General features: G+C 34.2%; 1 protein-coding gene across 2 annotated transcripts in view; it reads left to right on the forward strand.

The window, feature by feature from the left end:
- Positions 1–4,242: 4,242 nt before the first annotated feature.
- The window catches only part of LOC123673455 (CCN family member 2), an 84,473-nt gene continuing 64,974 nt past the window's right edge, over positions 4,243–23,741 (forward strand). For both annotated transcript variants that reach the window (XM_045607941.1, XM_045607942.1), the window contains exons 1-2: positions 4,243–4,385; positions 21,314–21,442. In XM_045607941.1, the coding sequence (XP_045463897.1) occupies positions 4,383–4,385; positions 21,314–21,442 (132 nt within the window). In that variant the 5' untranslated portion in view covers positions 4,243–4,382. The remainder of the gene's footprint in view (positions 4,386–21,313; positions 21,443–23,741) is intronic.

Consider the following 23,741-nt stretch of genomic DNA (forward strand, 5'->3'; position numbering starts at 1 on the left):
ATTTCTTCCTTGTCAGTAATGAGTTCACCATTGCGACCTTTAATGCCTTCTATCCCCATTTCCATTTTCTGTTGTGAACATATGTTTGTTACGTGCTTCCAAAGATTCCTCGATTGAGATTTATTTTTCTCAATGAAATTTCTAGAATGATCTTTTTTTGCCCTTGATATAAGTGAATTTACCGAATTTCTAAACTGTATATAACTTTGCTTCAAGAGAGTATTATTAGGTTCTTTCAACATATCCTTATACATTTTGTTCTTTTTATTTATAGCCTTCAGAAGACTTGGTGTCACCCAATCCTTTTTTGCGAATTTTCTAGAGCTGAAACTAACCCGATTTGTATGATGATCCAAAAGTTTAGTAATAATTTCATTAAGAGATCCAGCAAATTCATCAACATTTGTGTTTTTGGCAATTTCGTTCCAGTTAATTTCACTTAAATCATTTTTCAGATTTTTATAATCTACGAAGCTTTTACAATTTATAGGATTTTTCCTCTGAACTGTTTGGATATCAGGACATATAAGAACAGGAAAGTGATCTGTCATCCCAGAGTGAACTGCAAATGCATGATGATCGCCTCGAACACCTGTTTCCTTCATGAAAAAATGGTCAAGACAAGTTTTGCTTGCGGGTCTTGTCACCGTGTTTATAAATGATTCATATCCATAGTAACTCATTATGTTTTTATACTCTTCTTCACAATCGCTGGTTCCTAGAATGTCTACATTCATATCACCTGTTATAATATGATAATTTTTTATTTTTACACCTTCCAGATATTCTGACAATCGATCAGTAAACTTGGTGAGATTTGTTTTTGGCGAACGATATATACCAGTGATTTTAATTGTTTTAGTGTACAATTTTATTTCAACTTCCACACAACTTGTTTCATCGATCTGAACAATACTGTGAGTGTATTCAATATCATCTCTTATAAACATCAAAACACCATCGTTTCTGTTATAGTTTCCATGGCTATATATACTTCGATATCCCGGAATCAGATAAATATCTGGGCCCTCGATTTGGAAAGTTTCCGTGAGCACAATAACATCAAAGCTTTCTGAAGTCATTTTAAGAAGAATTTTAAACTCATCCAGATTTTTTTCTATGCTTCTTATATTACCGTGTATAATTTTCAATCGACCTGTCAGTTTATAATCATCAAGCAAGCCCAAATTATCCAGACACAAGGTCTTATATACATTTCCTTCATAATCTCTTATATAAGTATCCATTATTCAAGTTGAAAGGCAAGCGAAGTATGAACTATAAAGTTATCCACACACACTTATAACTATATACAAAATCATAGAACCAATAATCATGAAATAGTTAGACCCCAGAATAAGAAAAAATAAAACAAATTCTAATACAGGAAGAAAACAAACAAGAATAATGGTATGATGCCTCACCAGCGTCTTCAACCACCTCTCTTCAGTTTAGTGCCATCGGTCTTCTTTGTGCTTCCAGCGGATTGTGATCTCGTTCGTCCCAACTCTGCTAGCTCATTTTGCCTGTCTAAGATTCGATCTGTGGACAAACTTTCTTTGTTGATCCCTGGATCCACGTATACCGGAAGATTTTCTTGCTCACTCAACAACTGGTTATATACCGCCACAGGAGCAGGACTATTTGATGCGTTGGACACTAATTCAGAATTTATTGTGTGTAGATTTGTGGATGTATACAAGAATGGCTTCACGAAGCGAAAAATGTTTACTGAAATTTTTTTCAAGTTAATATTAATGAAGGAAGTACGAGAAAATTTTCTTAATCAAGAATTGCCTATTTTTAGCGTTAAATGAACACGATAAATATTGTAGAAAGAGTTTCGGGAATAGGGAGTTTTCCAAAAGAATTTTTTTTTTTTTGAGAATTTTTTTTCAGATTTCTCAAATATTAATAATTTTCCATATTTCGGCAAAAATCCAGATACCTTTTTTTTTCTTAATTTCTTTATGACTTATGAAATTTTCTTTATGCTATTAAGAGCTCAAAATGTTCTTCTCTAGACATCATTACGAATAAAATCAGCTAGCATATATATTTTTAGGAACAGTATCGTTTGTAATTCTAACAATGATTTCATTACAAGTTTTCTATCCCTATTCCTCATTGCAACATTGACATGAACTAGTAATGTCCACAATTTTAGCCAATCAGAGAAACCCTACCCTCGTAAATCCTAAAAGTGTCATTTATCTCGAGCCATAAAATACAGTACAAGATTCTATTGGTGTTTATGCTGCAAAAAGGCGTAAACCTTTGGGAGGCGTTCCAAAAAGCATACTTCCATTTGAAAAACATCAATAACTAGAGCAAATCAAGCAATTTTTGGAAAATGTTTGCACCAATTCAAAACTCATAATACCACTGAACATTTAACGATGAGTTACTTGAAATGAGAAGTCTCTCTGAAGCTGAATAGTCATTTGAAGAAAGTGTTTAATTTTAAAGTTCAATTTGCGGAATACTATCGATTTTTTTTTGAAAATCGAGACGATACGTTCAAGTTCACTATCACGTCATTGTTCACTCAAAAAATGAAATGAATCCGACCTGTATTTTGGAATTGGAAATGCAGTTGATTAGCACTGAAATAACAGTGGTATGAACAAGGTATTGAACACCCTTTAGCCTCGCCAAAATCGTAACCTCGTTCTTATCCAAGTCCGCCCAGAAATTGCCCAGGATACCATATCTAGTTAAATTATTCGTTAAACATTTTTCCATCCTTCTTCATTTTTTGTCAACAGACCCCGCCTCCAACTCGGCTCAAGCTAGATTTTTCTGCTGTCTTAGCTGGAAACCATACTTTCAATTTGCCTACAGCCTAACGGATTTTCTGCTGTATCATCTCTGACCAAAACGCATTTGCCGAACTTAAGATAAGCCAAGATTTTCATGTATTGTTTATTTTTTCTCATCCCTGAAAATATATCGATTTCACCAACGCAGTGAGACGATAATCAAGAAAAGCAATATTCGAAAATGAATATATCCTGCTTCTAAGATAAGATCGGATTACACAAGTCTCACTTGCTCTTCTGAATTTAAGGTATAATTCAGTCGGAATAATAATTCCATTAATTTCTCCAATTCTGTGGTTATTCCGTTCATTCTTCCACATCTTGTAGAACAAAATCATGCGAGAATATATCAGAAACGCACAGTTTTCATGGTTATATTTTATTATTCTATGTTGGTACTCCGAACTTTCAGCCACGGCTTTATCTGTCAATTCATCAATTTGCCTTAATGAAATCAGTTTTGTCAACCAACATTTTTCAATGCAAAAATCACTAAATTATATTTATGGAAATATTTCATTAATTTCAATGAAAATGCAATGAATTAGAGAAAATAATGTATAATACTCGTACAGAAGGCTCATTCTACCACTCGTTCATTCCAAAACTCGCCACTTCGTGGCTCGTTTTTGAATTTTGAACTCGTGGAAGAATATCAATGCCTTCTGCACTTGTATTATAAATAACTATTCAATAATTACCAAATTTCCGATTTACTACATAAGGTTGCAATTTGAATAGTTGCCCACCAAGTTTTTTCTACGGATTTTAGTCTTTATTGTGTGAATTAATTTTTCACTTTCTAAGCTCCATTGATCAAAAATATACCTAAATTTTTTTATACTTTGGAATATAGAGCCATCAAACCATCAGCATAAATTATACTTTTTTATATACTATTTTTGTGAATTAGAAAGATGTTTGGATCGGACACATGCGTTAGAAAGTCAGTGGCCTACCGCAAGTACATTTTTCTGTCAATATCCGTTAGTTAAGCAGCTTTTCTTGTTCGAATCGTTTATTTTGTTCTTTTTATTTATCAATCAATTTTGCAAGGTTCAAATCGATTAAAAAGTCTTGCACAAATATTATCCAAAAAATTCAATATTCTCCACTGGTATTGGAACGTCTCGTCCAGATCATGCTCTCTTGACTAACTATTTTAACATCGCGGTGACATTTCATCAGGAAAAATAAGCGGAAAGTTTCATTGTGAGGGCTAGTTTTTTCTGAACTCGTTTATACATTTAATTGAGGTTCATGCGACCTCACGCTTTACGATATTTCACCTCTATTCGTCACTTTCATGACACATTGCGAGTTCAGAACGTGAAAACACCACGATGCAATCTCTAATAACCATCAAACTTCCTGCGCAAGCGAACAGCCCTTATAATCGCTGAAAACCGTTGAAGACACTCAGTTCTCTCGTGCCCTATCGTGGGGATAGATTGATATTTGTGATATTCGGTCCTTCATAACTTTACGCATTGCAGATCGGAAAAAACTGTACGATGAATACAACTACTTGAATATTCGGAAAGAAACTGATTGTTAGAAATGGTGAGAAAAATCAATTTAAGGATGCTTCTATTATTTCCAGGGCGGAATTTAATGCGTATTGAGTCAATTTTCCACTTAAATCGTTTTGAAGACGTCTGGGAAGAATTGCATTTGTTCTGGTTTCGAGATATAAATGGGATGTTTTCAGAGTTTTGATATAATTGGGATTCAGTTTCATATTCAACTTGAAGTCTTAGTAGATCTTTTCATATATATAGTTTTTTGGTAAAATTGCTTTAAAATGTCTCGAGCAGTATCCAAGATAGGGATATATTCGACATGGTCATCTTTAAGAAATGCCATGTAACTTAAAAACAAATCAATATGTATATAATCTGCTTTCTGATATCTTTTCATTTCGAAAAAAGAGATTGGGGATCCTTGAAAATTTTTTTTCTGAGTCTTATAATTTTCAAGAACTTTCCATGAGTATCGAATTTGGAACACCCTGTACAGTTTTTCATGAAACTCCCTGTATATCTCATTTATTTGAATTTTTGGGAAATGACGAACAAGGCGAAATATAATTAAAAATATAAATATATCATTAAGTTATCAATATCATATATTATGGAGGATTATTATAATGATTGGACGTTGTCATGTTTAATTCTAAATTCAAAACCCGAATATAACATTTTCTTCTTCATCAAGAAAAGAGAGGATCTCTCAAATATAATCTTACATTTCTCTGTTTTGTCCAGTTTTGAAGAATGTTCGAAATTTCAATCGCAAGTTACTCCAACAGGAAAACAATCTGAAATTGAATACATAACAACACATCAAGTTATGGTTGAATAATGTTTGGCAATAAACGTTTAGATAGTACGATTTTTAGCTTTCATGACGACAAAATCATTTTGCACAAGTGAAAATATCACTGTGAACTCCAAATATCATTAATTTGTGTGTTCAATGGAATTACGAAATCACCAAAGAATAATGATATTCATACATTATCTCAAAATTCTCATCTCAAAGTCCTGATTCTCTCAATGCTGAATTTTTAAATTGTTGAATATTTGATTTGAAATTCAAGGCAGCAACTGTACTATTGATTACTCACTCCACTCAAAAGATGTTACTTCTAATACATAAACCGAATATTTGGGGTTCAAAACAGAATCGAGTATTAAAAACATAAAACATTTCTATATAATTACCAGCGTTCTTCAGAACCAATGAAAAAGTTGAGAAAATGAACGAAGATACTACTTGAAATTCATACATCATTTCACTCACCGCATTTATTTCTTCTTTACCAGTTGGTCGTTGGATTTAACATAAATAAAATATCTTGCTAGATCCTTGAAGTATGGAAAAAATTCTTGGAATCTCTTTGAAAGGCTAACACAAATATTTGACGTAATTGAAAATTAAATGTACCACAATTCTCGAACGTTCTTGAAGGGAAGCTCTCCTGAAATATTTATGAAATTCAATGAAACTGCTTCATTCTCTACAAGGCCCATTCTTGAATCGAACAAGTGTGGAAGGAAATCAAGCGATTTGATAGGCATTGTGGAAAACGAGCAATTCAGCAATGGCGGATAGTAAAGGGGCCGTGGGAGAGAGCTACTTGAAAAGAAGTTATGAAGCTAATTGGCTGATTATATTCACAAATCGATAATAATAATATATTTATTTCCATAATCAAAACATCCATTGGAAAGAAAATACGTCAATGAAACTAAAGACACTATTGAAAAATAAAACGTTCAGATTTTTAAAACAGAATTTGGGAAGGCCTCGACATTGTATGGTTCCAGATCTATTAATAATTTTTTGATTCAGGCACATCTATTGCACATTTTCCTGCGTCAGTGAAAGTGAACACCTGGGAAAGTGAAACGAATGGACGTGCCTTTTTCTATTGGAATTCTCATATTCCCGAAACAGATCATAGTTGTTTTAAAAAAATATATTTGAGAATATAAGTTCCGGCAGTAGTAAGTATTTCTTGACTCTTAAAGAGTCCGCGACAAGTTGTTTTCGTAGTGAAACCAAGCATGGTTCTGAGTGCTCTTTTTTGGACCACAAAAATCCTACCAACATCCGAACGTTGCCCCAAGCTATGATTCCATAGGACTTGACCAAATGAAAACTAGAGACGAGTGAATCACGGCAGCCTCTGAGCTTTTATATTTCAAATGTCCGTGATGATACTTTGAGAATATTCCATGTTTATTGAAGAAATTAAGGAGCCTATTAACAATTATTTTTTCGAAGTCCTTAGGGGAAGATGTCAATAAATTTTTCAGTGACTTTGAAAATATGCCTTCTTTGAAAGACATATAAATGATATAGGCCAATGGTTCAGCAATGAACCTTTATAACAGACAATGGAATACCATCGTACCCAAAAGAATTATTATTATTTTCCATTACATTCACTGTTCTGATAACTTCGTCTGGTGTTATTTCAAAAATTAATCAATCATCATTATTGGTGTTAATATACAATAATATTAACACACGTCAAACGCATAAGCGAATATATCACAAGAAAAAAAGCGAGACATCTAAAATAAAATTATAAATTACACAAAAAAAACATGTAAGCCTCCAAAGCAATCAAACTTGAAATTAAAGAACTCATTCAAATTATAAGGAGCCTTATACAGTAAAAAGTATTCAATTTCATTTTTGAAATGGTTAGGTGGCAGCGATCTTCAACCTATAGTCAGAATATTAAAAAACTTGAAGGCCAGAAAATTGGGTCCATTCTCTGCGATCTCCTCAGTTTGTAATATTGCCCACGTATATCATGCTTGGATCTAGTGGAACATCTTCACCATACCGTCTCTCCCCAATGTTTGAAAGGGCATATAGCAGACACTCCAGAATGAAGACACCAGGCAAAGTGAGAATCCTGAGATTATTGAAAGATTTTCTATAATCCTCACGATATTTGAGTTTATTTAAAATTCTGGCAGCTTTACTTTGTAATCCAACAACCTCTCAAACTCCACACAGCATCCTCACACCAGAATGCCGGACTCACAAAGCGATTAGTAGGCTTTCCTAAGTTCTTCCAGAGATAGAGACAGTGCAAGACTCCTTAACAAGAATATGTTCTTTGATATTCGAGAAGACAGAAAGCCAACATGCGCACTCCAAGTGAGCCTCGTGTCAATACCTAAGCCGAGAAACCTCACAACTCCAACCTCATCAACAGGCCTCAATGAAAAGGTTATTAATTCGGTTTTATCATTATTCAAACTTAAACCATTCCCAGAAACAAAATTTGAGGACTCAATTTGAACAATCTTCTCGGTAATTTTTGAGAAAACAAGCACAAGTGATATGGGTCGATAATTTGACACGTCATTGGTGTCGCCCTTCTTGAACAAAGGAATAGTCTTCGAAATCTTCAGGTAATGTTCCTTCACGTAGACATCTATTTATTAATCGAGTAATTGGGGAAACAAGTATTTACATTCCTTTTGATAAGTGACACAGAATGGTCATTGAAATCTCTCGATCTGCTAATTTTTCAAGAAAGTATTACATCCCTTACTTGGATGTAAGAGACCTCTCCAAACCTAAAATCAATATTATTAGGAACTTTTTTAAGAAACGGGTTATTTACGTCATTCACATCATTGATAAAATTGACCAGTATATGTAGGGTCGAACAAAAAAAGTTATTACAAATATTAGGGGCTATGTTCTTATCAATTTTATTTTTCTCTGACATATTCCGCTAGTTTTACATTTATTAGAGTAATTAGCTATGAGTGCTCTATGGCTGCGAGACATGGCAGATGAATAAAAATCTAGAACGTCGTCCTAGATCAGCTGCTAGGTCGAGATTGGAACGAATGTGAAACGAGGAAATAAGGAAGATCATGAGGGTAGAAAGCATGGTAGTGGATGAGGTACAGAGAAGACAATTAGTATGGTACGGCTATGTAGAAAAGATGCAGGAAGATCGTATTCCGAAAATGGTACTAAAATGGACGCCAACAGAGAGAAGGAAAAGAGGGCGACCCAAACAAACATTGGCGAAATGCACAAGGCGATGTCTGAACGGAACTTACAGCCAGGAGACTGGGAAGATATAAGAGCGTGGAAGCTGGGAATTGGAAAGCGTAGAACGCTATAGAACCGATATATAGATAGATTAGCTATGAATGCAGCATTTGCCGCATTTGTCTTATAACACGAACGATTTCTCAACAAACTTAGATTATCCGTTTTAAATTTAAAAAACATGTCCGCAAAGTTGTAACTCCTCTCTCATATGTATAAGTTCAACAGTAAATCAGTGCACCTTAAATAACTCAGTTTACGTAAAGTGTATCAGAGTAAAAGAGATCTCAAACGTATCAACAAAGATTTGATGAAACATACTATATAAATTGTTAACATCTTTTTCAAAAAGTCCCAACTTATGTTTTGCGAAATTCCATCAAAACGAAAAAACCTCTCTCAGTCAACGGTCTAAAGGATCTCCTAACCAAGTCAAATGGCTCACCCACACGTCCGCCACCTGAGCAACATGATTCGAAAATTTACATCCAATAACCCGTGTTGCAAGATTTTCTGGCTCAAAATTCAAAAATATGTTGTCAACGTGGTTTTCTCCTCTTGTGGGAGCATAAATCAATTTCTTAAAGCCATATGAACTGAGCAGATCACACAATGAACCCATGGCCTTTTCCCTGAAAAAATAAAAATGTACATTAAAATGACCACACAGTTAGACTTTCTGCGAAAACTTAATTTTACTCAGAATTTCATTCAACATCTTCAAGAAAATATTCATGTTACCAGATGCGACCTATAAAAACCAATAACAATAGTTTCAAGGAAAGATAAATACACTGCAGCTACCTCACAATGAAGCTCAATGGAGACATTTTTGATAAAATGCAGAACTGTGAAGTCCTCTTTCCGACAGAAAACTCTCACACCACCATTCTTCTGCTGACTACGAGCACACTATGGCCGGAGATGGTCAGGTTTTCACTGTTGAAAAATTTACATGATTTCCGGTCAAGCGGACTATGTCAGCACTGTTATTTTCATCTAAGAAGATTTTCAGTTGGTTACATTTATCATTGAAGCCCTGTACGTCCAAATTTAGAAGTGAGAAATTTTTCCCAGGCCTATTTAACCTGAACTTGGTTCTGTCCTCTTGACACTTCTCTGAAAAAACTTCATAACCAAAGTACCCTCCGGCCAGATCGTCACCACCTTAGCTTTGTCCAGATCAGTTGATTATAACCTTGAATGATTCATAATTTTCGGGATACTTGGACTCAAATATTCGCATTGAGCTTTAAAGTTCATATGAACCATTTCCGTAAAATCCTTCGAAGATGTCTGGGGGTGTATTCTGGAAACGAACAGAGCTATCTTTTTTTATGCTTTAACGGTCATCCCTTTGGCTAAACCAGTAAGGTTCCTTTGACACGGTGAACCGTACGGCTCTCGCTCATGAGCGAGAGGCAGACCCGACAGATCGAAATGCAAAGACAGACTACAAGTGTGCTTTCACACGATGAGCCATGTGCTGTCACGGCTCATGAGCGAGAGCTGTCACGTCTCATGCATCTCGACCTTGTCTCGACCAGAGCGCTTGTATAGGAAACAGGGCCGTCGCTAGGCAGTAGGCAGGGTAGGCATTCGCCTCGGACAAAATTCAGAGGCGGCATTTCAAGCTTGATCAATAAAAAGACCATATGTAAAAATTCAAAGTACCGAATTAGAATGTAATTCAGTCAGAAAGAATAGGAAGGAATACAGACGAATTGTCTCTTGTCATTAAAAATAGGGGTTGCACTTTAAGATTTCAAACTTATTTCCTCCGCCTTCGCTAGAATAATAGGTAAGTAAAAGACTGTATATTCTTCAATCTTAAAATAATTTCTCAGAGGAAAACCGGAACTGTTTCTGTTGAACCAGTTAACGAAAAATTCATTATTTGAAAAATGGGATTTGGTGAAATGAATTTATATTTGAAAAGAGGCCTCCGGAACAAAATATTTTGGGAACCCCTCCTCTAAATGCAAATGGAGGAGTGGGGCATTTACACGAGGAGCCGAAAATGCTCCCGGTAATCAGTCAGTATCATTTATTCAAGATGAATTCAGATGTGGAGCAACTCATAAATGCAGTAAGCAGTCGGCCCGCACTTTGGGACAAAAGTAGCGATTCATATAAGGATCGCTAAGAAGTGGAGAAATGCTGGAGGGAAGTATGCAGTGCCCTCAACGGACAATTTGAAAAATTGTCCGTGAATGATAAAAAGAAATATGGTAGATTGAAATTGTATTTATTTATTCCAACCACGTTAAATACATTTTTCAATTGTACAGAATTCGTTGAATATGTAGACATGTAGTCAGGTACCATCTACATATGAATATCATCATGACATCGAAACTGACAAAGTAAATAATGAATTATAAAGCTCTGAAATAACTTGAGTAAGTATAATTTTGAGTAAGTAGGTACCACTATTATTGGTCTACCTTTCCAGCAGCAAAGTATTTATACTAGCGGTCCTGACAGAGGTAGTCCTGTAGAGTATGTATTTGATTAGACTCCTCATGAATGATTGGACGGATTTTGATTTTCGTGTGTTCAAGAAGTGGATTCGCTAAAAAAAAATTTTGGATTGCATAAAAAATTAATTAGAGAAACATTGTGACAAAAAGGTGAATCATTCATCACTGGTATTCGTGTCCTGACTTTTTAAAAAGGTGAATCTAAACCATTTTTCGAATCCACTTGAATATACATATAAAATTTCATCAAAATCCGTCCAGCCATTTAGGAAGAACTCAGTGAAATTAACACGCAAAGAACAATTATATACATGGTGTCCCATTCTGAGAGATCCCCTATAATAATATAATTATATAATAAAATGAATAATTTACTGCGAACAGGCTATATCAAGAAAATTTTCAAATGAAAGTTTCTTAGTTTTCCGGAGGACATCGGATGCAGATATTCAATAAAAACATTATTCGTCTCCTTTGTTCTTTCCATAAAAATAATTTTTGAATGAATGAAGATATGACAATGTTCTATTCAACATGGTCATGATTAAAAGTACTTCAAAGTTATTTTCCGTAGAATCACTTGTTTTTGTATTCTATACGATCATTCAAAAATTCATTCAAAAATACGACAAGTTGTTTTCTTAATTTCACCCCAAATGCAGGCATGTGTGATAAAATCTCACAAGAGTTGAATGTAGAACCGGAAAAGGCTTGCATGTATGAGCGGAAAACGCTCTCGCTCATGAGTGAGAGCCGTACAGCTCACCGTGTGAAAAGAACCTTAAACCGGCGGTCTCATCCTCCAAAGCTTCCAGTATAAACTGTTCAGAATATGCATTAAACAATAGAAGCGACAGTATCCAACCTTGCCTGACTCCTCTTTTCATTTCAATTTCTTCGGATCTGTCTTGTCCATTTTTTACTGTGGCCCGTTAGTTGAAATAGAGATTTGAAATCAACCTTACATCCCGTCTATCAAGGTCATTGCTCTTGAGGAGATGCATAAGCTGGTCATGCAGATATAGAGGTCCCGGTTAGGGCTGGGATCATGAATGAATGATTTGAATATTCGAATAATCATTGAATAATTATTCGAATAATTGCATTTTGCATTATTCGAATAATCATGAATATTCACTGAATAGTTGAATAATCAATGACTACTTTTCTATTCATGAATAATCAGTGAATAGTCGAGTATTCACTGAATAGTTGAATAAAATCAATGACTACTTTTCTATTCATGAATAATCAGTGAATAGTTGAGTATTCACTGATTATTCAGTGAATAGTTTTCTATTCAGTGAATAGTTAGATATTTATGAAGTTACGAATGAAAGTTTGAATGATCACTTGACTCACTACTCAGGAATGATTAAAACAAGGTTTTGTGATTCACTACAGACAAATCGTTTTATTAATATAAAAATTAGTGGAAATTACATAATATTGAAATTGATAGATACAATTGAATTAAAATTATTCAGTTAATAGTAGTAGAAAAAGGTATTCAGCCAAAGAAAAATTAATAAAATTTGGATTTCATTAATAAAAAAATATAAAAATGGAATATAAGATTCTAACATATGAATTTAGCAATAAAGAGTTCTAATAATAATAATAATATAAGATTCTACATTCGAAAATGTAACCTTGTTCTCAGAATCCGCTCGATCATTCTTTTTGTACCTCTAGACCAGTAAAGGGTCTATGTAGATTGTATTGTCCCAGCGAAGGTTTGTATTGTATTTTGTAGGTTGTTATGTGATAAAAAAATCTCTGTATTAACCAAACGACAATTTGATTATGAAAACGAGACCGTACTTATTTGAATGACAATTTATTTGTTTGGATTCCGAACACTGACAGGAGAACCAAAAATGGCGGTGTGTGACGTCACACTAATAGAGCGTATATGGCGAGCGGCAAAACACCAAAACGATTATACCACGTCGCTCATAAAAACGCTCGGATTTTATTGGTTCATTAAAACATGAGTTTAATCAATGAATATTGACTGAATATTCATTGAATAATCACTGAATAATCATTGAATGATCATTGAATAATCATTGAATAATCACTGAATAATCATTGAATAATCACTGAATAATCATTGAATAATCGACGAATAGTTGAATATTCATGACTACTCATGAATAATCAAGCATGAATATTTGTTTGAATGAATTATTCGAATAATCGAATAAATTTATGGATGAATATTCGAATACAAAAAGGCGAAAAAGTCCCAGCCCTAGTCCCGGTAAACGTCCAGACATCTCTGAACTGACACGTTGAAAGAAAACAATGCTTCCCTTGTTCCTACGCCAACACCAAACTGAGTATCACCAATCTTCAGTTCCAACGCATTCTTCCGTGTATAATCTTCAGAAGAATTTTCAATGTATGTGACATCAAGCTTATGTCTTTTGTTGTTCATAAATGATTTGCCCTATCATCTGGCTTGTCTTTTGTTGATACTTTTTGCTGACGACAGAGTAGTGGTTGTTTCGGCGTGGAGTCGTGGGGAGCTACAGCAGGCTTGTGAAAGCTTGATAGCAAAGTTTTTCAGTTGGTGAATATCGGAAAGACCGTCTGTCTGCAATTCGGCCTGAATAGCCTTGCGTCTAATCCTCTAAGACTGAGTTTTTTAAATAATGTTATAACTTCAGCTGATTGTACAAATTTTCAATTTGACACCACGTTCATCGTGCGAACCCATATTCGTATTGAAGAAAATATTAACATTTTGAAATGTCTTGTTTATGCTAAAGAGAATATATCAAAGTGGGAAACTGTCTCAAGTTATCATGAATATGAAACCAGAAATTCTCATATTCTTCTTGTGCCAAAATACACCTGAATATGAATGTTCTCCATTATATCAGAGTATAAAATTATATAATCATTTACCATTCACTGTGAAATCTCTGAATATGAATCCATACAAAAAAGTAATTAAAAGTATGCTGGCATCGAAATGTTGTAACTCGGTGGGAAAGTACTTTTCAGATTCCTTATAGTATAGGATCCCGATATAAAACGACCTTCACCGAGATGCTTATTTGATAAAACGTATTTTATATTTAATTCAACATGTCAATAACAGTAACACATATGGGTTGCCTAACAAATTTTAGTCCAGAGTAGGTTTAATTAATAATAAAAAAAATTTTTTTTTAAACAATTCACCGGTTCGATTATTAGATAAATTCTATACCAATCGAAAGTATGAAGCCCATAGAATGTGCAAACGTTAGGTTGCCTATTTTTTTCCGGTCACAACTCTCAGGTAACCAGGTATAAACAGGTAAATCTATACTAGCATTTTGCAACGGTCTGATTATTGAATCAAAATCAATAAAATTAAAGATTATTTTATTATGAACACGGTGGTATAGGGTTTCCTGCGAAAAATCAGTCCCGAATCCCGGTTGTCGAATTTTAAAAAGTTAAATATTGCTGCGAGTGAATGTGTGCGACTGAGAGGTCCCAATCAACCATCTCATGCGATAGAAGAGGACACAGCATAGCAGCTGTTTGAAGTCCGTTCAGTAAAAGAAAGAGAGTGCGCATGCTATTTGTTCTAGGAAATGAAAGGGATAGCGATAGACGATTAGGAATCAAATTATTCCGAAGTCTTCCTGCCTTCCATGCATTTACAGGTTGCGATTACACGGCAGCATTTTATAATGGAGGAAAAGTAAAACCTTTTCAGCTATTTTCGAAAAATGAAAAATATCAAACAGTTTTTGCATCATTAACAGATGCTGCTGATATTTTCATTGATGAAAAAATGAAGACCGTTCAAGAATTTACGGCTAGTATGTATGGTATCAGGAACTGCACCAGTGTGAATGATGCGAGATATCGCATTTTTATGAAAAATTACTCTGCCAAAGAAGACAGCGAGCACTTCTTAGAAAAAATAAAAGGCTTCGACTCCCATACCACCATGCTGGATATCATTAATTCAGAAAATTCCACGAACTATTTTTGTAAATTCCATGTGGCTTAATGCAACGGATCCAATATGCGTGAAACTTCAGCCTGAGAACTGCGGTTGGTTCTTAGATGAATATTTAAAACCAGTAGGATTCATTAGGGATCATACACCTTTAAAGATAGAAGACATTGTCGAAAGAACTGAAACGGAACGTGATGATGACGAAGAAGATTCAGAAGTTGGAGATCAAAGTTATATGTCCGATGACTCGGAACCTGAATAATTTCAAAAAAATTTTGTATTTATAATTTTTTATAATAAACAGAAGTATTTTTTTGATTGTTGTTTTTTATTTTGTCGTCTAATAATAAAGATAAAATTTGCAAGATTAGTATTATATATGTATTACTATAACCTTCTTTTTTAGTAAAGATGTATATATACTTTAGTGTCACATGAAAAATATACACACATAAATAATAATTAATTGATTAAAAAAAAAATTGAATAACTATTCCTCTATTTTAATAATTATCTACTCCAAAATGATGCACGCATACACGAGTCTATCGCTATCCTTTTCATTTCCAAGAACAAATAGCATGCGCGCTCTCTTTCTTTCACTGGACGGACTTCAAACAGCTGCTATGCTGTGTCCTCTTCTATCGCATGAGATGGTTGATTGGGACCTCTCAGTCGCACACATTCACTCGCAGCAATATTTAACTTTTTAAAATTCGACAACCGGGATTCGGGACTGATTTTTCGCAGGCAACCCTATACCACCGTGTTCATAATAAAATAATCTTTAATTTTATTGATTTTGATTCAATAATTAGACCGTTGCAAAATGCTAGTATAGATTTACCTGTTTATACCTGGCTACCCGAGAGTTGTGACCGGAAAAAAATAGACAACCTAACGTTTGCAAATTCTATGGGCTTCATACTTTCGATTGGTATAGAATTTATCTAATAATCAAACCGGTGAAATGTTTAAAAAAATTTTTTTTTAATTATTATTAATTATTCTCCCGATAGAATTCAACAAGACGATCGCCCCTTTCATTACGATCACCATGTCCATATGGTCCCACAGTAGAGTCACATCTTCCTTCCCCGATTTTTGGATTAAAGTCACCCATAACTACTGTTATGTCCAGGGCCGTCGCTAGCAAAATTGCCGCCCTAGGCAAATACCCAATTTGCCGCCCTAGTCAACTCTGCAGAATGCAAAAAAATTATTTTGGGTTATTGGGGTCTTCTACCGAAATATGAAAAGATTGAAGGCGACTGTTTGTAAAATTTTGATAATAATAACATAGAAAAATATAAACAAAACCAACTAATTTCAACTTATACAAAAATAAAAACGAATTCGATACGTTCCTTTGCCGACATTTTTTTTCAATTATGCCTTAAATTGTGAAGAATCAAAAAGATGGAGTTCGCTACCAATAACTTTCATATTTCATAATAATATTCAATAAGGACCCGCTCTAGCGTTTCTGCCGCCCCGGCAAAAATACAAGTCGACGCCCTTGCAAGTGAGATTTTTAAAGTTGAAAAAGTTTCATGGACGGAAAATGTATTGAGTGTAATTATTTCTTATGAATTAAAATTTAATCAGAAAAATTATTAATTGATCAACTACAGAAGAAATTAACAAAAATTGTCGGACAGAAAAGATAAAAATTCCATTTCTTGAATATATTTGTTTTTTTCCATGAATTGTTCGTAAACTCGTATCAGGTCACAAAAATCTACCCTTGATTTCAGTAGCTGCAGTTACGTAAACAAAACCGATCTTCGACAGAGGGATTAGAGGATTAGAGAAAATGTATTGAGTGTAATTATTTCTTATGAATTAAAATTTAATCAGAAAAATTATTAATTGATCAACTACAGAAGAAATTAACAAAAATTGTCGGACAGAAAAGATAAAAATTCCATTTCTTGAATATATTTGGTTTTTTCCATGAATTGTTCGTAAACTCGTATCAGGTCACAAAAATCTACCCTTGATTTCAGTAGCTGCAGTTACGTAAACAAAACCGATCTTCGACAGAGGGATTAGAGGCAAAAAGTGATAAAACTGTGAATGGAAACCAATTGCTAGTTATGAAAAGAAGCAAGGAGGATTTCTTATAAAGGCACATCCCGGTCCGTAATGTTTTCAAGATGTTGAAAATATAGAAATGGAATCTATTGCAAATGTTCGAAGGATAACTATGTCAGTTCCGTTAATATCGGTCTTATGCCTACTACCGAAAACAAAATTGCAAGACTTTCCGAAATTCACAATTGTACCTAGCATTTTAACACCTGACAAAGTAACTTATCTGAAAAAGTATCTTCAGATAATTATTTGCATTCTTTTTTTTTTTGAAGTATCTTAAGATACCTTTGCAAAAAATCTATTTTGAATTTGAATCTATTCATATTGTGAAATATAATTGATTTATAAAATTTGAAATAATATTCCAATTTCCAATCATCATTAAAAAAAAACAATATTGATCCGAAAAAAAATCTCGGTGAAAGTAAAAAAAATCTATTCAATACATTCTTCTAGTAATTTAGTAGATTTTTCGGAAGAAGTAGAAAATACCTTCCTCCAATATTTGCCGCCGCTCTAGAATAAGCTCTGCGGTTTCAGGTTCTTCTGCTGAGTTCCGACTTTATAAAACGCTTGAACATTTTGTTTTTTTTTATCTTTGAGATGATAGTGTGTAACAATCGGATGATACCAATGAACCATTATTTCAAATTCGAATGCGTCCACCCCCAAAACTAGTTAATTTGATAAAAAATCATGTCTGGAATTCTTTGAAATTAAAAAGAAATATTCAAGACATTCTTCTTGGAATTCGGATTTCTGAAAAAATATTGAAAATGCCGCCCCTCAATATTTGCCACCCCGGCAAAATGCCAATTAGCCAGCCTCCAGAGCGGGCCCTGATTCAGTGTTCAATAAAGAAAAATTTCCTCAAGGGGCAATTGAAAGTTCCGGGTGAAGGAGGTAAAGTATGAGAACATTTTAGAGAAATATTATCTTGAAATTATTGCTTTCTCATTCGGCACCTTACATTTTGAACATGCGAATTTTTGTTCATAAAGTAGAATAACATAACGGAATCTAAGCGCCCCAATTTTCCTCCAGGGGGCGCCTGGACAGTTTTGGGGCGCACTATCACCCCGGAAACGTACCTGAAAGAAACACGGATCATATTTCTTTGGGAACATTATATTATCAAATAAGTGAATATGATTTTTTCTATTAAGTCTATCTCATCATCCGACGCTTCGAACGTAGGTACTTTCCAGTGCCGAAAAATGATAATAAAAATGAAATGATAAAAATACAAAATTATAGAACTAACTAACTATACCTTTAGTAACCTACTTTTAAATCCTTTAATCCAAAGGCAAATCCAAAAATTCAGAATATAACACCTACTCTGCACATACAGTACGATAAAAAATATTGTTATATAATTGAACGTGGTATAAAATGAAACAAACTTCTCATATATTTATTTCTTAGGAAGCATGAGATGAAAATAATAATGAATGAATCAGCATTCTGATTGGAGAATTGTACAGAAAAATATCATCCACGGGCTACCCTAATAAAGCAATAAAATTGAGCAGTTTAGCAAAGGGAAGGCCGAAAAGCTTGATTAGTACATGTGTTTTTTAGCATCAATAACTCGTGAACAGTACTGTGAGGGGGTTTACACGACATCTGGATATTTATGAGTGTTGTGTATAATACGGCACCTCTGATGGTTTCTAATGTTGATTAAATTTGTGTGTATATTTTCGTGTTCGATTTAAATCTCATTTCTTACTTTCTACACATGTGATTTTTGTTGATCAAGCTTGAAATGCCGCCCTAGAATTTTGCTGCCCTAGGCGATCGCCACCCTGCCTACCCCCTAGCGACGGCCCTGGTTATGTCCCTGGAAGAAGTCAATTCCAATGCTTTTCGGAGAACACCACTGAATTTTTCCAGTTTTTACTCATTTTTATCAGTTGTAGCTAAATAGACCTGTATTGAAATTAGTTTCACGTAAGTTGAATTGTAGCAACATATCTCTTTCAGACATAGGTTTAAAGCCTCTTACTGATTTTGCTGCTCTTTTATTAAGAATTATGGCGACTCCATAGCCGTGTTGGATGTCGTTGATCGTCCATTCTCTGTATCAAGTTCTCCCGAGCCAATCCATCTAGTGTCGCTAATTCCAAGTACATCAATTTCCAGGGACATCATCTCTTGTTCTATGTTTCTGAATATTCCGAAATCATTCATACTTCTTACATTCTATGTCGCTATTGGGAATGTTGATTTTTTTATCCTCAACGAACAGGGATTTCGCTGGATGACGACCTGGGAAGCCCTGTCGTCTCTATTAGCACTTTCCCCTGCTTGGCATCTGAGATCCATGATAAGTAAGTTGTTGACTTTATTTTTTTGTGCCATGATAAATTATAGGTAGCTTTAAAGGTATTTTCCCCTTGCTTTCCTCATGGCTGTGTAAGCACCGCTTCAGAGTTGTTTCAACCATGCTGCTGAGTGTCTGATTCTCAACCCAAATAATCACTTAAAGATCTTTGTTTGAGGTCAGTTTTGAACAATCAGCTGCATTGTCCAGTGCTAATTTTGGTCCGCCCTGTGTATTTAATTTTCCCGGTACCACCTATATCTGGTAGGCATTCCCCTATCCGTCACCTGGGGAGGCGCCCGATGGAGGACTAGCAACCCCACACTGCTTGTTCAGTGATCTTCATATCTTTGTGTACATAAATTGCCACACCTTCATGCTTTTGAATTTTGAGTTCATTTTCTGATTTTCGATGTTCTGAAAAACATCAAATTTTAATATTTCTATTTACACTTATTATATCTTCGATCTGCTCTATTGAATTTCCAATTGATCATCTAACATTTTGGTAAAAAATAGTGAAATTCTCTATGGTTTTCTGTATTGTGTTTGGATCAGTCCGTTGCTTGATGGGTTTTTCCCTAAAAAAGAAGGTTGACTATTATATTTTCTGTAGATATCAATTCTGAATCTTATAATCCTTACATTGGTGGGCCAAAAGGATGGTTTATATAGTTATTTTCTCGTGCTGAATGGACCCATAACCACAAAATTCTTCAATTGTGTGCGTCTTGGTGGTAGCACTTTCACTTCAATTCTTTCATTGTTGAAATGAGGTTTGTCTTTAATATAATTTAATTTCATACTGCTTGTCATATGACCTTCAGCACGATGTATATTGATCCAAACTTTTTTTTCAATACCTGCAAATCTATTTTCATCCAGATCTCTTTCTACTTTCCCAGTAACTAATATTATTTTCCTGCGTCTTCTCTGAAATGTGGAACCTTCGTCATCGTCGTCCGTACTCTGTAAATTGTATTGTCTCTTCTCTGTTAGTTGATGTTCTTTAAGATTTGAGGCATACGTTTCAGTTGGGATTTTAACATTTAATTCCTTTTTGTTGTTTGCTGAATGTTGCTTTTGTTGACGTCTTGTTGCAATGCAATTGTGAGCATTGACATTTGATGTATTTGGAACTGCTACGACTTTTTTTTTTGACCTACTGATTCAGAGTTTGATGTCCTTTGTTGGGTTATATTCCTCTAATAATTGATAATCCTTTCACGTTTGTTATTCGTCTTATTGTTTAGGTTTTCTTCATCAATTTCTTCATTATCATTTTCGAACGGTTTCAATCGATCTGCTAATAATCGATTATTACTTATGAAAATTTCATTTTTATCATTTGATTCGTACCATAATTCACTGAAATATTCTATTTTCATATCCAATATTTTTACATACATGTTTTCCTGATGATCAGGAAATCCTTCTGTTTGTAATTCTGCCAATGGAACATGCTCTCAAACAGCATCTTTCCTGTTTGCAGCGGAACCAATGCACGAAGGGTGGTAACATTCATTGCATTTTCCGCACTGTACATAATTCACCACTTTTTTCGCACAATGAGCACATTCTTGTTCGATTTTCTTTTTATTTTTATCGGAATGCAAATCCGGCTTATCTTCACTCGTCACCAACTTGACGTCTGATTTGGAAACACCTTGTATAATTCAAAATTCTAGAATTTTTTTCATTCTTGAATATCTTAAAATGACCAGAATTTGAGAGATGGGCCTGAAATTAATTTATTGAGCTAAACTTGATCGTCTTCAAAATTTGATCGAACCAACCAGAGAATTCCTCTAAAAGCGTTCCATGCTGCGGGAATGCGAAAAGAACATGAATGAAACACCAAAGTATTTCACATAATCTTTGTTTTTACATTTCGTCATATCAAATATTACTGAAATCAACAGAAATATTTGTTGTGAGGATAGAAGTGTACTGTTTCCCCGTTTCCTCTCCCTGTTGTTATTGTTTCGCACCCTCACGTATTATTCTGTTGCAGAATGAAACAATGCTCTGGAAGGTAGTCTTCTTCGTCAATTTCATGAGTCTACTCTCTGACACCGCCCTCATTGGAAGGGCTAAGAGGCGAGAGAGGAAGAGTCGGGAAATAACGACGTTCCCGGTTGGGGTGAGTGGCAGTTTTCTATCCCGTTAAAGCGCTTTGAGAGCGAAATTGATATTTACCAACTCGTTTTCGAATGGTTCGATGAATACGTCATTATCTGCGGTGTTTGATGTCAAAATCAGATGCACTTGAATATGTTCTGAATTATTACTAAAGATGGCAATATATTCCATCCGAATCCATAAATGATCAATGAAACCTGAACAGTTTATAAACCCAATACCAAATTTGAACGAACAATATTCCTTTAAAAGGGATCACGATAAAAAATATTTCATATGCCAACTTTATAGTTGGCAAATATTTCAAAAGACATTAGACCAAATATACATTCCGACCACTGGGATGACCCCCTACGAGATGGTATGAAAGCTGGTCTTCATCATACCAGCTGCAGCTAGGAAACCATTGACATGAACAGAGGACAAAGTCCTTAATCACGACGAAGAAAAAGAAGAACTATAGAGTTCTTCCTTTTTCTTTGTTGCAAGACCCTCCAAGTAACCTACGAGAATCTTATAGGTATAGATAAGGTTCTCGTAGGTTAATTGGGGGTGTTGCAACAATCGTTCAATACCGAGTTCAATACACAATTGAAATGTTTCGAAATTAATTACACTTTTTGAAGAGACGATTTAGATAAAACTTGAAAATAAAATTATTTCGCAATAATGAGCAAAAATATTTCATTCAATTAAATATATTCTTTGACATATTCATATATTCTAAGACATATTGAGAAATCTTTCTTGGAATTATGTGTTTTCTATTTTAAAATGTAAGCTGGATCCGATACCTTCAATATCCTCATAGAATTTTTGAACTTCGGCAGGTTTCAGATAAAAAAAATGTGTCTTGCGGAACGAATTCAAGAATATAATTCTCGGAGAAATATTTAGATTTGAAAAAAATTCAACTCCATTTTGATTAATTCGCAGAATGTTGAGCAAAGATTCTTTATAAACCATCTATTAAGTTATTTCCTGACTTCGTTCTTCTGGGACCCTGATCTTCGGGTACCTTCTTCATTTATAGATTGATTGATAAATAATTTGATTGTGCTAGTTACAAACAACCTGCAAGTTTGTTTACACTCCTCAAAATAATATAAATATAACATTCATATATAAATCAAACAATGGAAAATATAGAATTGAAAACTCATAAAATGGGCAGAACAAATATATCAATATTGTACAAAAATATAGAAACATTTAACATATACCTACATATAAAAAATAAACACACCTACACATACATATACCACAGTAGCGGTGTAGCGCCCGACTCTGGAAATTAATCAAATGAGTAAAATGCTTCACTCTCTAAATATCGCAGTAGCGCTTCCATGAATTGTTTCAAGGGCAAACAACGCAGACCCTGAGGAATTTTATTGAAACATTCACATGACAACACGATATGACTTTTCCTCGACTTCTCTAGTCTTACATGTTGCATTTTTAGTCAAGACATCATATACCTCCGATGAATTATTTGAATTCTTTTTGAACAAACATACTGATAAACTATAATAATATATTGATTTATTATTGTTTAACGATCGGATTATATCTCTGACGATGTTATAACCAACCTTATGAAGACGATAACTTTTCATTGCAATAAATACGGCCTAACATTGAACACAATCAAGACCAAATATAGGTATGATGATAAATAAAACGGCAACTCTCAAAATTACGGAATTTATGTGAATGCTGTTTAACTCGAACGTGTAAATAAACTAACTCACTTAGGATGTGTTATTAACGACAAATGGGATCCAAGTAAAGAAAAAAAGGAGCCAAATAAAACATATTTGACGAATATCAAAATGCGTTCTGCACACACGACCTTAATATCGCTCTTAGAATAAGAATGTTGAGATGTTATGTTTTCCCTGTACTCATGTACGTAGTTGAATACTGAACATTAACAGATACTATATAATGATTCTGAAAATAAGTTGGATAGACAGGGTGACCAATGAAGAGGTACTACGACGACTCAATTAACTAACTGAATTGAACAATACCATAAAACGCCGAAAGCTTGAGTACTTTGGACACATTAAGATATATCCAGAAATATGGCTTGCTACATCTGATCATCCAAGGAAAGATAATTTCAATTTTCAGCACAAAATTATGATTAGTTGATTGTCAAGACGAAAAGAAAATTATCATTCTAATTTTACAATATGATCAAATATAAGGACAAAAATAACCAATCATAGTCACTTTAATCGTCTTCATCAAATTGGCTAGCACTCATTTTTGTTTCTATCCGTAATTTATCAAAA

The sequence above is a fragment of the Harmonia axyridis genome, chromosome 2 (assembly GCF_914767665.1).
Source record: "Harmonia axyridis chromosome 2, icHarAxyr1.1, whole genome shotgun sequence".
Taxonomy (NCBI): Eukaryota; Metazoa; Arthropoda; class Insecta; order Coleoptera; family Coccinellidae; genus Harmonia; species Harmonia axyridis.